This window comes from Homalodisca vitripennis, chromosome 5 (genome assembly GCF_021130785.1).
Source record: "Homalodisca vitripennis isolate AUS2020 chromosome 5, UT_GWSS_2.1, whole genome shotgun sequence".
Classification (NCBI taxonomy): Eukaryota; Metazoa; Arthropoda; class Insecta; order Hemiptera; family Cicadellidae; genus Homalodisca; species Homalodisca vitripennis.
The window spans coordinates 35737777-35753860 of record NC_060211.1 but is presented as its reverse complement, the minus strand read 5'-3'; the positions used below and the strand labels follow the sequence as shown (position 1 = coordinate 35753860).

At 38.6% G+C, this 16084-nt stretch overlaps 2 protein-coding genes across 3 annotated transcripts; both read right to left on the bottom strand.

The window, feature by feature from the left end:
* Positions 1-470: 470 nt before the first annotated feature.
* On the bottom strand, positions 471-2214 carry LOC124363419 (mucin-2-like; the record flags this gene model as incomplete). The annotated part of the gene is made up of 1 exon (XM_046818670.1): positions 471-2214. A coding segment is annotated over one exon (1551 nt), but the record flags the coding sequence as incomplete, so codon positions are not given.
* A 410-nt stretch (positions 2215-2624) lies between these two features.
* Positions 2625-15681, bottom strand: LOC124361993 (anti-sigma-I factor RsgI2-like). 2 transcript variants are annotated; one of them, XM_046816123.1, is made up of 3 exons: positions 15425-15681; positions 6799-6849; positions 2625-3524 (listed from the first exon to the last, which is right to left on the bottom strand). In XM_046816123.1, the coding sequence occupies exons 2-3, from the start codon at positions 6847-6849 to the stop codon at positions 2703-2705; spliced, it is 873 nt and encodes a 290-aa protein (XP_046672079.1). In that variant the 5' UTR covers positions 15425-15681; the 3' UTR covers positions 2625-2702. The 2 variants fall into 2 exon arrangements, with proteins under 2 accessions (XP_046672079.1, XP_046672080.1); XM_046816124.1 differs by having other exon boundaries at positions 15503-15681.
* Between the last annotated feature and the right edge of the window lie 403 nt (positions 15682-16084).

The following is a 16084-nucleotide window of genomic DNA, read 5'->3' as shown; positions in this document are numbered from 1 at the left end:
AATCTAGGGACGCTGTCTTAGCATCCACTGGAATAAGCACGCCCTGAGCTGTGACGTCATGCATGCATAGGGGTGCTTATTCAGTGCATGGACAGTTTCAAAAATGCTTATTCAGCGATTGGACATTGAATAAACATCGCCCAGCTTTAATATTTCCCAGTTATTTTATACATTTACAAGTAATGTTTCAAAGTATAACAAGTTGTTGTGTATTTGCCATAGTTATTGTTAAAAAAATTGGACACTGCGTTTCGAAGATAGTAGTATTTGTCAGTAATAAACATTGTTCCATCCAACTTTTAAGATAAAAAGGAGAGTTCCTAGTTAATATGCATGCCAAATCTCGTCTAATTCTGTACATTAAATTCGGTTTGATCGAGTATAAAACGTCCAGACACATACATAATTTTTCATAAACTGTCGTATTTATAATATTAGTAGGATTTAAAATAATTTAATTACGTATATTCTACATTTTAACACGTTTATTAGGTTTGAACACAAGTAGTTGCTCAGCTAAATTATAGGACGTGTCTTCAGGGAATCTTTTCGTTGTGTTATCCGTCGTTTCTTCCGTAGCTCGTCTTACCTCATCCTTTGGAGTTTGTGCTGTTGAATCTTGAAATTTCGATTCATTTAGTATTTCAATATTTTCTTCAGACTTTACGAGCTTAAATTAGTTCGGAATAGTTTAAACTCTATACAGTCATCAAGATTAATACTATTTAAATCAATTAATATTTTTCGACAAGATTTCAACATCGTAGAAATTTCTTGCGCAGCAATATATCCAAGGGTATGGCCTAAACCTTGTAAGAAACTATTTACGAACATATTCCATTTAGTAGTATCTTTGGGTTGAACAACATAATGACGTTGTAAGATTATCTTTGCCCTTGGTGTAGTTATAAAAGTTGGTGTTGGTGTTGAATACAGAGTGGAAGTAACCTTCGTTTGTGGTTTAAAGGTATTGGCCGTTGTCTCTTTTGGAAAGAGATTATTTGAAGAAGGTGTTGGTTTTGTTGCAGATTCCTTCTTTAATGGAATTACACCGTAAGAAGTTTGCACTAGCGTAGTGTGAGGAAACGATGGTATCGTTGATAGAGCTTTTATTAAAGAAGATGGTGGTGCAAGTGATAGTGTTGCATGTAAAGAATGTGGTTCCGATGACTGTGTGGATCGCGGAGAAGTAGATGTCGGCAGTGGGATTGAATTCGGATGAGATAATGGTGTAAGTGAAGGCGTTGAAGGGGTCGAATATAAAGAATGTGTTTCTGCTGGTTCTGTTGATTTTGATGTCATCAATTTCAGCGATGGCGTTGGATTTGGAGATAATATTTTAAGTGTAGGCGTTTCATGTGCAGAATGTAATTCTGGTGATTGTGTTGATTGCGGAGGTGTTGATTTCAGTTGCGGGTTTGAATTTGGAGTAGATGGGGGTTTGAGTGAAGACGTTGGATATAAATATTGTGATTCTGTTGAATGTGTTGATCGTGGCGACGAAGATTTAACTGGAGTGGTTGAAGTTTGAGTCGATGATTTAAGTGAATGTGTCGAATGTGAAGAAGATAGTTTCGGTGATTGTGCTGGTTCCAGAGATGTTGCTTTTGGGCGAGGAGTTAAATTTTGATTAGGTAATACTTGAAGAGAAGCTGTTGAATGTGAAGAACGTGAGTCTAGTGATTGCGTTGAACGCGGGGACGTCAATTTTGGTGGTGGGGTTGAATTTGGAGATGTTGGATTTGGTTTAAAAGTCGACTGTTTAGTAGCTTGTGGTTCGGAGGTAGATTGAAGCTGTGGTTGTTTTGTCGATGTTGATTTTGGTTTTAAAGTCGACTGTTTAGTAGTTAGTGGTTCGGAGGTAGATTGAAGCTGTGGTTGTGGTGTAGATGTTGATTTTGGTTTTAAAGTCGACTGTTTAGTAGTTAGTGGTTCGGAGGTAGACTGAAGTTGTGGTTGTGGTGTCGATGTTGATTTTGGTTTTAAAGTCGAATGTTTAGTAGTTAGTGGTTCGGAGGTAGACTGAAGTTGTGGTGTCGATGTTGATTTTGGTTTTAAAGTCGACTGTTTAGTAGTTAGTGGTTCGGAGGTAGTTTGAAGCTGTGGTTGTGGTGTCGATGTTGATTTTGGTTTTAAAGTCGACTGTTTAGTGGTTTTTAGTGGTTCGGAGGTACTTTTAAGCTGTGGTTGTGGTGTCGATGTTGATTTTGGTTTTAAAGTCGACTGTTTAGTGGTTTTTAGTTCTGAGGTACTTTTAAGCTGTGGTTGTGGTGTCGATGTTGGATTTGGTTTTAAAGTCGACTGTTTAGTAGTTAGTGGTTCGGAGGTAGATTGAAGCTGTGGTTGTGGTGTCGTTGTTGATTTTGGTTTTAAAGTCGACTGTTTAGTGGTTAGTGGTTCGGAGGTACTTTTAAGCTGTGGTTGTGGTGTCGTTGTTGATTTTGGTTTTAAAGTCGACTGTTTAGTGGTTTTTAGTTCTGAGGTACTTTTAAGCTGTGGTTGTGGTGTCGTTGTTGGATTTGGTTTTAAAGTCGACTGTTTAGTGGTTTTTAGTTCTGAGGTACTTTTAAGCTGTGGTTGTGGTGTCGATGTTGGTTTTGATTTTAAAGTCGACTGTTTAGTAGTTAGTGGTTCGGAGGTAGATTGAAGCTGTGGTTGTGGTGTAGATGTTGATTTTGGTTTTATAGTCGAATGTTTAGTAGTTAGTGGTTCGGAGGTAGACTGAAGTTGTGGTGTCGATGTTGATTTGGTTTTAAAGTCGACTGTTTAGAAGTTAGTGGTTCGGAGGTAGATTGAAGCTGTGGTTGTGGTGTCGATGTTGATTTTGATTTTAAAGTCGAATGTTTAGTAGTTTTTGGTTCGGAGGTAGTTTTAAGTTGTGGTTGTGGTTTCGTTGTTGGATTTGGTTTTAAAGTCGACTGTTTAGTGGTTTTTGGTTCGGAGGTAATTGTAAGCTGTGCTTGTGGTGTCGATGTTGGTTTTGATTTTAAAGTTGATTGTTTAGTAGTTTGTGGTTTGGAGGTAGTTTTAAGTTGTGGTTTTAGCGTTGGCTTAGGAGTTGGAGTAGGTTTTAATTTAGGTGTTGATGTAGGCTTTGCTGTAGGGTTTGGTGGAGGATTTGATTTAGGTTTTGTTGTAGACTTTGGTTTGGGATTTGATGTAGGTTTTGTTGTAAGGTTTGGTGAAGGCTTTTGTTTAGGATTTGTTGTAGACTTTGGTTTAGGTTTTGGTGTAGGCTTTGGTTTAGGTTTTGGTATAGGCTTTGGTTTAGGTTTTGGTATAGGGTAACGGTTATGTTTTGGTTTATATCTAGGCCTACGTATACGCCTTAATTTAGATAGTTGTCCCCGCATAGACCTTGTGCCTAATTGGTAAGCTTCCCAATTTGTTGTGTTCGTATTTTTTAATACACTTTCTTCATCTTTTTCTTCATTGAAACTGGAACTAATGTCACCACCGTTATCGGTTAGTTGTAACTGATGTAGACTTTCTTCTAAATCGTTTTCTGCCTGGTTAGAACTTGCCTGGAAATTATTACAATTTATTACATCAAGCGTAATTCAAAATATGGCATTGGTATAAATAACACGCTAATGTGTACAATATCACTTATTAAATTTGTGAACTGATGTTATTACTTTTACGAATTTTACCGGAGCTTTGAATGGAACTTTTAGGTACTATATATTAGTTTAAGTACTAATGCAATAGTTTTATTCTAGGCATTCTGTCTAAACTAATATAAAACTAATGTTGTTTATTCTTTAGCATATTGTTTATTGTACTTGTATTGTTTAGATATTGTTAGTGAATCGCAACTAATTTTTCAATTTCACTATCACTTGTAAACTATACAGTGTTCGGCTCTTTTTGTGAATTTAATGAGTTAATATTGAAAAAACTTACGATCGATACAGTAAATAAAAAGCTTTAATTCAAAGTTTGTTAAAAGTTTATCAGTTTAGATTTGTTTTTTTTTTTTTCACATTCTTAACTGGAAAGCAATAAAACATTATCTTTCCCCTGAAAACGGTCTTCGTTGATGTTGGTTTTTAGGAAACCGTTGCAAGTGGGTTTAACAAATTAACATTCTTCGTAGATTTACAGTACTTAACTACCGTATCGTGATGTTTCAACGGGATATTTATTTAGTTTTCGCATTGACGAAACGAAATATAACTTTAATAAGTGAGAAATAAGTTAAATAAGTAATCCTATATCTGTTGAAAAGTTAGGTTTAAAACTAATTTCACGACACTCTTGAAAAAGGTACGTTTTAAGATCAAATCAAATCAAATCTTTTTTTATTGCGAAGACAATATTTACATCGTATGGCAAACGTCACGGGGTTTTTTAAAATTTCTAACATTCATACAACAATACACACTCACACATACAATTTTACAGTTACGCCTCTTTCATCCATCGCCAATGCTACCCACTTAGTACAGCGGAGTCAGTCTTCTAATTGGGCGGTCTCCCCAGTCGAATGCCAAAAACTCACCTGCATTATAGAATGCTTGTGACACCAATAGGCGTTTAAGGCGAGTCTTTAACGCCTTAGGCGTTGGGGCATCTATTGAATTGGGCAGTCTGTTGAGGAAATGAACACCCGCCTGCGAGGGCAGGCGTTCATAAACCACCGTTCTGTGTCTCCCAGTTCGGTAGTTAGCAGTCCCACGTGTCTCATACATGTGTACGTCTCGGCCTCTGGTTAAGGCACATTTACTCATACAAAAAAAGTTGTTTCCAAAATGTAGAGGCACGGCAAGAGTCAACAGCTGCAATTTCTTGAAAGCTTCCCTGCACGACTCTCTCAATTTGATTTTAGCGATTATTCGAATTGCTTTTTTTTGAAGTCTGAATATTCTTTGAAACTGTGTGTTTGCGCAAGCTCCCCAAAGGACCACACCGTAAGCCAGATGGGGGTAAATCAGTCCATAATATGCCGTAATCAGTACCTGACTCGGGCAGTATTTGGCTAAAGATCTCAGAACAAAAATTCCAGAGCAGACTTTGGCGCAAACATAGTCAATATGCTCATTCCAAGCCAGCCCTCGATCAAGGTGCATTCCTAGGAATTTTGAAGAGTTGACTTCTTCCAGTGTGGAGTCATCTAACAAAATGGCAGGCCCACACTGGTTTCCTGCAGTGCGCAAGGCAAAATTCAAAACGTTGGTTTTTGAAGAATGTGTTGTAAGATTGAGGCTGTGAAAGTATTGGGCACAGTTCTTGATATCAACATAAGCCTGTTGTTCCAACACTTCACTTGCTATTGCATTGAAAAAAGAGAGTCGTAATCAATAAGTAGACATACATTTGACTAGTTTCAACATTAAAAACTACACAACTAATTTTTGCACAATTACTAGTATATTTCTGCATAATTTGGGGCATTGTTGGTGAGAAAGGGTGGTAGTGACACTACGGCTCTTTGAGGCATCAATGTTGAAATTTCCCCTGCAAAGTGGTGAGAGATTGTACGTCTGGTAGCAATCGCGTTGAGGAACTTTAAATGAATTATGTACAAGTCACTCTTTCAGTATTGTCTTTGCAAAGATTTTTATAAGTATTATTCAATTTGATATGTGGAGATGCGTACGGTCGTGATATCCATTTCTTCCGTCTGGGACAAGAGAGATATTTGAAGACTAAATGAATAGTAATAGCCAACTGGTGTTCCCCTTGGTTATTGACAACTGAACACTGACAGTGGAAGGCGACGCAATTAACAGCAGCTCTGTATTGTCTAGCATGGAAGTAACAGGTGTGGCAGGTTTTTCAGAGGGAAAATACTTTTTAGGAATCATCAGGACTAGATGTTCTGCCTCGGAAATCCCAATACCAAAAACTACCTCTCTGTTTTAGTTCCCCGCACTTAAATTGCGGGTAAGACCCAGGGTCGGAACAGCGATAAAATTATTTATACCCTGTCCGAGTTGCGTCTTCTTCTTTACTAGTCTCTTTCTGCAATGTTGTCTTGCAGAACTCGTCGCACATAGGCTGCGACCTTCCTTCCAATTTCCTTCTCGCTGGAGCACGTGCAACACTAGGCTTGTAGGATTGAGAGTCTTTCCTAAAATAACGTCGGTGCTTAAAACGTGGTAGCTGGAAGTTTGCCTTGCTCGCTACCGAGAAGAATTTTACTGTGTTGGTACAAGATAATGCAATGTATGGTTGGCCGAGGTTGAAACAGTGTCTGTCAATTACATAACAACTGATCAGAGTTTGACCTTCAGGTTTGGTTAAAACCTGTGAATTTGGATTTGAAATATATTTTGCATAGTTTTTATTTAGTTTGATGGAAGAATCAGCACAGAAACATTCATAAAAGCAGTTGTCATCACAATTACTGTTTGTACATTAGGAAAAATAAAAAAAAGGAAAAGCACACGATTCAAGTTATTACTATTGTATTTTAATTGAGTTGGCGTAATAAATACATTTTATGTTTTAAAGAGAATTTACATTAAAATATTATTAAAGACAATTTAAATAATCGTACGTTCTTATTACACGATCAAAATGTATTTAAACGACAGTTGCGCGAGTTTGTTTTAGAGCGTTTTATAGGTTTAAAGATTTAAATTGTAAAATTTAAGTCTATTTTTCTCACCTAGAGAAAATGTTCTTGCATTTAAAACAAACAGCACTAAAATCAGTCCGGTAGAACTCCAGAAATGTTCCTCTGTCAAATAATTTCGCTCAAAACAAAGGCACTAAAAATATTAAAAATGTAAAATTAGCTTTAACCGAAGGCTCGGACTGTCCCTCTTATTGCTCTGATCGAAAACTTACCAATAATGCTAATAGCGTTAGCACATTTAACACCCACATTTGGACCCCCATCTGAAACAGAACAAATTCGGAAGGATCAACAAGTGCTGTGTCTATTTAAAGTGCTATGATAAGTTGGGTTATTAAAAAAAATCTTAACTGTTTAAAACACCTTTTCTTAAGAAAAAAATTAAAACAAACCAGTTTTTTTATAATTTCTTGAGGTTTTGTACGAATTCCTTGCTGGATGAACAGTAAAAATTAGGGGACATCTCGAATCAGATCTTTTTTGGAAAACGGATGAAGAGGATATGCATTTTTATAGCAAACACACACACTCAGCCCTCCCGAGTCATTCTTCAAGTTCTCGTTGAAGCGGTCAATTACAACATTCATTTTGTAAATGGGTAAAGTTTGTAGTAACATTGTTTAAGAATTTTTACCCTCCCCCCCCTACACTCAGTAACAAGCCTTCTGGTAAGGTTTGATGTCAACGAAGGTTTTTATTTCTTTATTTCCCCTCTCATACTGCAGCCAAGGGCGAACTAAAGGGGATGTGGAGGAGGCGGTCCCCCCCAGGTCCGTCTATCTTCAAAGAGAGGGGGGTGCAAATTAATATTAGAAATTAGAACTACACTGGAAAGAAATAATTATATATCTAGAAATTGATTAAAGAAAATCTACTTGTAAAAACAAACAATCGCAGTGTAGTGTCGCAGTGTAGTAGGCTAGTAGTTGTAGTCGAAGTCGTTCAGTCTTCCATTGGAAGACGAAGTTGGGGGAACTCCTGGGCACTGAGTTCTAGGAGATGTTCCCACGGTGAAGATGCTGCGGTTTCTTCAAGTCTCGATGTTAGTCTGTCCACGAAGCTCCTGATGGTAGGGACGTTGGACGATGCTCTGACGACGGTGTTCCTCACGAACCAGGGCGACCCAGTCGCCCGCCGGAGACACACGCTCTGGGCTGCGAGCAGTGTTCTGCGGGTGGACTTCCAGGTAAGGTGGTACCATGCAGGGGCCGCGTAGTTTAGCACTGGTCGTATTAGAGCCGTGTAGAGCAGGACCTTTGTCCTGGTCGGTAGCTTCGTGGAGTTGAGCAAGGGGCCGATGTTGCCGAAGCCCTTCTTCGCTTGACCGCAGATCCTCTTGACGTGGGGAGTGAAGGTCAGTTTGGAGTCCAGGAGTACCCCCAGGTACTTTACTGTCGTCTTCCATGGTATGTCGTCACCGTTTAGTGACAGGTGACGGCCGTCCGCTTGCCTCATTGTCCTTGTGAAGTTGATGACTTCATACTTGTCAACGATGACCTTGATCCGCCACTTAGTCAACCAGGGCTCCAGTACATGCAGCTGCCTCTGGATGTAGAAACCGGCCATCCCCAGGTTGGCAGAGTTGGCCGTGAGCAGTGCGTTATCGGCGTACAGGGACAGTTGCACTCTCGGAGCCACTGGGAAGTCGTTGGTGTACCACAGGTACAGGATCGGGCTAAGGACCGACCCCTGCGGCACACCAGATGTTACTGGACGGGTCGTAGAGGTGGATCGGGCAAAGCTGACGGAGAAGGTCCGGCGGTGGAGATAGCTGCGGAGCAACCTGAAGATCCTGCCAGGCAACGGAGACGATGTCAGCTTGAAGAGCAGTCCCTCATGCCACACCTTGTCGAAGGTTTTGTTCACGTCTATCAGGACCGAAGTGGAGTGGTGCTTCCTCCCTACAGCTCCGGTGATGTTATTCAGGACTCTTCGAAGCTGAAGGGTGGTGGAGTGGCCGGTGCGGATAGACGTGAAGAACTCCTCAGGGAATCTCGCTAGGACGATCTTCTCCATGATCTTGGAGAGCACAGGCAGGAGGGAGATCGGCCTGTGGTTCTCCGGGAAGAGAGGGTCCTTGCAGAGCTTGGGTATCATGATCACCTTGGCATCCTTCCAGGTGGTCGGGAAGTGAGCCAGGCGTAGGCATGAATTGAAGATGCAGGTGATCGTGACGATCACCCAAGTGCAGGTTCTTCAATGCTGGAGACCGGGCCAGAGGCCTTCTTCGGGCGAATTCGGCGAATGTGGTCTTGCACTTCAAGTGTAGTCACAGGGGAAGTGGGTCGTCTTCGTCAGGTTGGTATCCCTCCAGGAAGTTTTCGATCATCTCGTCCGCGTGTGGGGAGAATTGGTCTTCAATGGTGTCAGCGAAGGCCTCCGCTCGATCTCCAGGGGAGTAGACAATGCCACGCTGGCCATGAAGTGGTCGGTTGGTCTTCTTCTCCCCTCGGAGTGCCCTGGAGATTTTCCAGATGCCGCCGACACCACCGTCAGCTTGAGGCATCACCTGTCGAAGACTCATGTAGTTGTCGCTCTGTCGCATCGCCGCGCCGGTGGTAGCTCTACCAACCTGTTCGTACCTGAAGCGCTTGTAGCGCGACCGACACTCGATACAGTCGCTCTTGCTGCTCAGGACACTCAAATCTCAAATCAAATCATATTTTATTGCATTTGTACAATTTTACATTGCATTGCAAATGTCATTAAATCATTTCTGTAAATAGTAATTCATTGGCACACGCACCCAAACTTCATTCAACAGTTTGCCAAATTGTATTAAAAACGCCCAAACGCCCAAGGCGTCAAAAGCTCGTATTAAGCGCTTTCTGGTGTCAAATGCATTCTACAGCGTTGACGAATTTCTGGCGTTTAACTGGGAGACCGCCCAATTCGATGACTGACTCTAGCGCTGGAAGTGGGTTGAGATTGGCGAAGGATGAATGAGACTGGAATGCATGAAAATTATGTAAGTTTGGATGTGGTGGTAATGTGGTATGTGAGTTTTAAATATTTAGAATTAATTATGACGTTTACCATTGTGAGGTTTTGTAATTTATGTTTATTTTAAGATTAAGGTTGTGACATATTATGAGCAAGGGTTGTGTGTGAGAGGATTTAATTAATAGGTTAGATTGGCAGTAAAAACTCTCTCAAATGAACCCAACACATTTATTTGTGACAACATCTCATTAAATTGATTAAAATTTGTAATTAACAATTGATTGCGTCAATCGACATATTAAGCACAAGCCTTAATACCTTAATACTTTGAAAAGATGTTTAATATTAAATTATTCATTACAATTTATTTTAAATTTAATTCATTATAACATTTACTAGTAATTTTGTGGTGTTGCAATAATTATGAGGTGTTGGACTAACATGAGAAACTTTCTTTAAAATAGCTAAACATTTACATGAATTTACATTTTCGAAAAATTGTGAACATTTAAAATAGATATGGAATTGAAAATGATTAATGAACCTTAAAATTATACTAAGTTCTTAAAAATTACTTACATTTTATTTCACATCACACTTATTAACGCCTAGAGATATTTTTCCGCACACGAACACAAACACTCCCGAACTTCACTTTTCGAATTCACGGCTTCCACTTCCTCCTCTCCTCCTTCTTCTTCAGTTTTTGATGTTCTTCTCCCGCCAGCTCATTGACCACGCCTCTGCCAAATCTCTCCATCATAATTGGTGAGTAACAATTTTCATATCAGCATGGCTGTCCCTTACATTGTCGCACGGTTTTTACAAATAAGCATTTCGCTGCTTAAGCAAGCATTTCCTGTTTGTTCACCATCGGCGTCTGGGCGGATGTGCGTATCCAGTTACATCCGGAGGATGTTTGTATCGAATTGTAATACAAGGGACTTCCTTTCCAGCAACTATCTGTACATTGATTCTATGAATTTTATATTACTAATAATTACATAAGTCTTACATTCCCTGGCTTAATGACGATTTCTACCTACGAATCGTACTTATTGTCTAATTTAGGTTATCCATTGGGTAGTCACGTTCATGTACTGTAGGCTTCAGGAATTTTATTTTGATGTTGTTAATGTGGATGAAGTAGAGGTCTATAAAAAGAAGTAGTGTTATTATAGAAGTCCAGGCTAATAAAATGTACAAAATGAGTTCCATGTTGTTTACTATGTTTTTGTCGTCGTGCTTTAGCTGGAAGTGGTGTTGTCTTTGTAGATTGTGAACAAAGCAGGTGGAATGCGCAGGTAGCTCGGAGAGTAGGTAGTGTTGTTGTGTTGAGAATGCTGTGTAGGACATCTTCCTTGTTGTCTGCCAAGTCATGTATTTGGTGTTATGTCGCAATGTCACAACACCATTTCGAAGAAATCTACGACGAACGTGAGCGATCTTCTGTTTCTATCTGGTTGCTGTCTTTGGATGAATGGGAGGTGTTCTGCTACCATTTGTTGATGTATGAGGGTTTGTTAATGTGGAAAGGTTGTTCTGTATCTTGAAATAGGTTTGGGAGTTGTTGAGGTTTTTAGGGCAGAAATTTAAAGAGGGTTCGTTTTTAGGTAAATTTTGCTGTGTGTTGAAAGGAATTTTTTATGTAATAGGGATGGAAACTGATATAAGGTAGTGTCTGAGGCATTGGAGTAAAGTACGCTCCTGTGAAGATTTGTACTAGAGGCTTATTGGGTTCTTCTATGTTGTGGGTTGATGTGCTGGCAAAGGTGGTCAAAAGAGGCATGGCAAGTGCTGTCAGTAGTAGTAGTAGGAAGTGCTGTAAGGACTTCATCTGTCTCGTGGGTGGTCGGGATCCGTTAGAGTGCTGTAGACTGGTGTCTTGTATATTGGTGTCTTGTAGACTGGCGTCTCAGGTTTTAGTTGGCTTTTTGGTGTGTAATTCTAAAACTAAATATCTACAGGTTACATATACATTTCAGGTTAAATATTTTATAATTAATACACATTTATGTCTAAGGTTTTTATTTACAGAAATCTTTTAATGAACTCTCGATGGTGTGTCGTATTTCTCTAGCTCTATATAATTAATGTTTTTACTAAGCATCTTAATCTCTAGTGTTCTTAAATAAGGTTCGGTATTATGTTAATTTACTATATTACAAAACGATACTACGCACTTTGTTTCTGAGGCATATGTAATATCCTTCTTTGTGCTTATTGTCCATAGTCATCATCATGATTATAATATATGTTGCCAAAAGAAGGCTGTATAGTTTGTTAATGAGCAATACTGCCGTGTTAATACATGCTATTTAGATATATGTTACTTTCCTTCAATGGTATATTAGCTATGTAATATTTAAACCTGTCATATAAGTCATTTACATGTTATATATTGAAGTATTTGTTTATCCTAGGATTATATAATATAGAACATGTATGTCTCTTTCTTTGAGATGCATCTCAGGAAAATTGAGTCCTTGTAGGATATATTATGTTAACACTGCTATCTACTAACTTAAATAATTATGATATATGTAGTACACTTTATCATATTTTATATTCTTTATTACTAGGCTATGTATACACGTATCCCTCAGGTAAGTATAATATGTACGTTGTGTCAAGTTAGAGTACGCTTTGTTTACTGTAGTAAAACGAGTACGTGGGAAACATTACTTGTATACTAAGCTGTCTGAACCACCAGGGCCCTTGGCGACCCAGACCGCCGGTACAAGGCAATGCCCCTAGTCATAGTCACAACACAGTCGGTGTAGTATAGCGTGGGAAGTTAGTTGAGTTAGCAGAAAACTTATCTGCCTGGAGACATACCAGAGTCACGGTCAAGTCTACTAGCCAGTCTAAGTACGGTTACCGTGGGTTACAGGCTCTGCTCGTGTCGTGTCGTGTGTGCTGTGTTAGTGTCCTGTGTATTGGGATTATCTATACCAATATCTTTGGTACGTGTAACCTATCACTTTAATCACTAAATTACAGTAAACCTCACATTAAAATACAAAGTTAGGCGTTTTAATTTTCTAAAACTTTTATGTCTTTATTCTCTATCGTTTTCCGACACAACATCGAGATTTTAATATACATATTTATTTCTGTTAGACTTACTTCAGTGCAAATATTTATGAGGTGTTGGACTAACATGAGAAACTTTCTTTAAAATAGCTAAACATTTACATGAATTTACATTTTCGAAATTGTGAACATTTAAATAGATATGGAATTGAAAATGATTAATGAACCTTAAAAATATACTAAGTTCTTAAAATTACTTACATTTTATTTCACATCACACTTATTACGCCTAGAGATATTTTTCCGCACACGAACACAAACACTCCCGAACTTCACTTTTCGAATTCCCGGCCTCCACTTCCTCCTCTCCTCCTTCTTCTTCAGTTTTTGATGTTCTTCTCCCGCCAGCTCATTGACCACGCCTCTGCCAAATCTCTCCATCATAATTGGTGAGTAACAATTTTTCATATCAGCATGGCTGTCCTTACATTGTCGCACGGTTTTTACAAATAAGCATTTCGCTGCTTAAAGCAAGCATTTCCTGTTTGTTCACCATCGGCGTCTGGGCGGATGTGCGTATCCAGTTACATCCGGAGGATGTTTGTATCGAATTGTAATACAAGACTTCCTTTCCAGCAACTATCTGTTACATTGATTCTATGAATTTTATATTACTAATAATTACATAAGTCTTACACCATACATTGTGTAATTGTTACGAGCAATTAAAGATTTGATTTGATTTGAACTTACACTTCCACACATTCACTCAAGCACACTCTCACTGACCCCAGATCCTATCTCTCTCATAAATCCCAGCGGCTCATCGACAGATTAGAACGCACTAGCCACCAATTGGCGTTTTATACGAGTTTTGATATGGTTTTTATTGTTGGATTTTTTTATCCTTTCAGGAGTTTATTGATTAATCTGATACCAATTTGTTGTGACATATGTTGCGTAAGCGTCAGCCTGTGATGTTGGGCTCGATAGTTGTCCCTGCCTCTTGTCTCGTATCGGTGAATGTCCCCACCACGGACCAAAGTGCATTTTGATCTGCAATACATGATACCGCCAAATATGGAGAGGCAGGGCCATGTCAGAAATTCAAGCCCTCTAAAAGATTGCTGCACGACTCTCTGTAATTTGCGATTTGTTGTGTAATTTGGTCAGAATAATGGTATTGTGACAGCCTCTTTTTGGGGTCTAAAGACACGCTCAAATTTGTTTTTGGCACAGCCTCCCCAAAGTCTCACTCCATACGCAAAGTGTGGGTGAATTAGGCCATAGTAGGCCATTTTTAGAACTTTAGAAGAACATAACTTTGCTAGGTGGCGCGAGGCGTATATGCCTGCTGGAATCCTAGCACACAAATTGTCCACGTGGTTATGCCAGGTCAATCATCTGTCAAAGAACAATCCTATATAGAATGTTTTCTCTAAAAGGACATCATCCACAAATACAGCTGGCCGTCCTGAAAGCGTATCCTGTCTAAGGCAGTAATGTACAACATTCGATTTGGACTGGTCTGTTTCCAAGTTCATTTCAGCAATGTATTGTATGCATGAATTCAGTTCTATGAACGTTGTGACTTCCAGTTCTTTCAATGTTTTTGCTTTTAAAACAGAGAGTCGTGTCGTCAGCATATTGAGCAAGTTCTCCATGCTGGATCACAGATTTCAATCTACTGACATAAATCAGGAATAAAAGAGGCCCAAGAATAGATTCCTAAGGGACACCACGAGGCACTTTAATTTTGTTTGAAACGACCTTCGAAATTTCCACTGTCTGATCTCGCTCCTTCAGGTAAGAGACAATCCGTAACTGCGGAAGTGCCCGAACGCCACATCTACAATCACATTACTTACCATTTATTTTTATCTGTCGCGTTTATCGGTTGCTTCGCTCTTGCGATTCAGCTAGGACGGGGCCTCATTGTAGCTTCAGAGGTTAGTATCTTAAGAAGTGAGGTTATGTTTGTAGTACACCACTGCACTTTAGTAGCTATGTGGATACCAAGACATTTAAAAGTGTCCGGTCCAGTAAGGTTGTTCGTTCCTGCATTTAAAACTTCTTTCAAATATTTTTCATATAACTTAAATTAGATTTGGCGCATTATGAGATAACAAAAACAATGTTATCACAACTATTAAGTACCTTAAGGATAATAATTAGCACTTTCGTAACAAAATTCAGGCCTTTAAATACCTTAATTGTTCATGTAATATTTTAATAATTTAATTAAATTTCGGTTATTACTGATCAGTATGCAAAGGGGGAGGGGGGTTTAGTTAAGATGCATCTGGTAAGTCTGTAGTAATTTGAAATTAATGTTTACATTTTCATTGAAGTAGACCACATGGAACTCAATATGGAATACAATAAATTGTAACAAGTATATAAGATTTTAAAGCATTTAAAGTTAGGTGCTAAATCGGATCGAAATTGGCTTTAGAGTATTTTGTATGAAACAAACGTTTCAATCAAAATATAAGTCAGTTTTTCCTAACATTCTTAAACCGTAATAGATGTGACAAACTTCAAAATTCATAAATATACTTTTAATTCATATTTAAAAAATGTTTAGTCGTAATGTTCTTGTATGAACAATTAATTCTTCAGTTTAACTATTCAGTTACCCGACTACTTAATTGTACTTTTATAATCAATGATATTTTTACTCATGTCTTTGATACTACGAAAAAGTGAAGGGGGTGACAAACAAAATGTCACCCCGGGTGCCAGATATCCTTGGCACTCCACTGACTGCAGCTTTCCAGTGGCTGATAAATCTAATAATAACTTGTACCATTGATTGGATTGATATTCTTATCTATTACCTAGTATATTCTATAATACCTTTACTTAAAGATGGTAGTAGAAGTGGATTGATCGTTGATTCAGCAAAGATGTATCAAGTCAAAAATAAGATTGTACCTTCGATTGTTGTACAGCGGGACATTCGATTATACTTGTATCATATTAACGATCACTTTCGTCTCATAAATTCCACTTCTGGGTAATAATAATATTTTATATACACACGTTAGTTTCAACGTTATATCATGATTGTACTCGTAATACAAGTGCTCACACTATAATATCACACCAGCCACGATGCAGTAACTGGTTTACGGAGACTAGTTTTAAGACCTATTGTTCTCTTTATGGTCGGTCTCTTATCAAGTCTCATAAGCAGTGATAAAATCATTGTTAACTTTGCTCAATGAATAACCTTTAATTCGCAAAATTCCTTTTCATTCACAACAAAAATGTCTCGTTCATTTACATTTGATGTCGTACACATAGAAAAATGAATAGAATCTCCCTTATAAGAATATTTGATGTATATTTAAACAAAGCTTTATAATAATGCGAGAACGTAGCCAGGAAAAATTTTTTGGGGGAGGGGGTCCAGACAACTGATATTTTCCCGTAGTGGACAGAGAGTAAGGCCTCATTTTGTTTCTTAAACAGTTCTTGACCCGTTTCTTTGTTTAGAACCATCTTCTTTCAGCA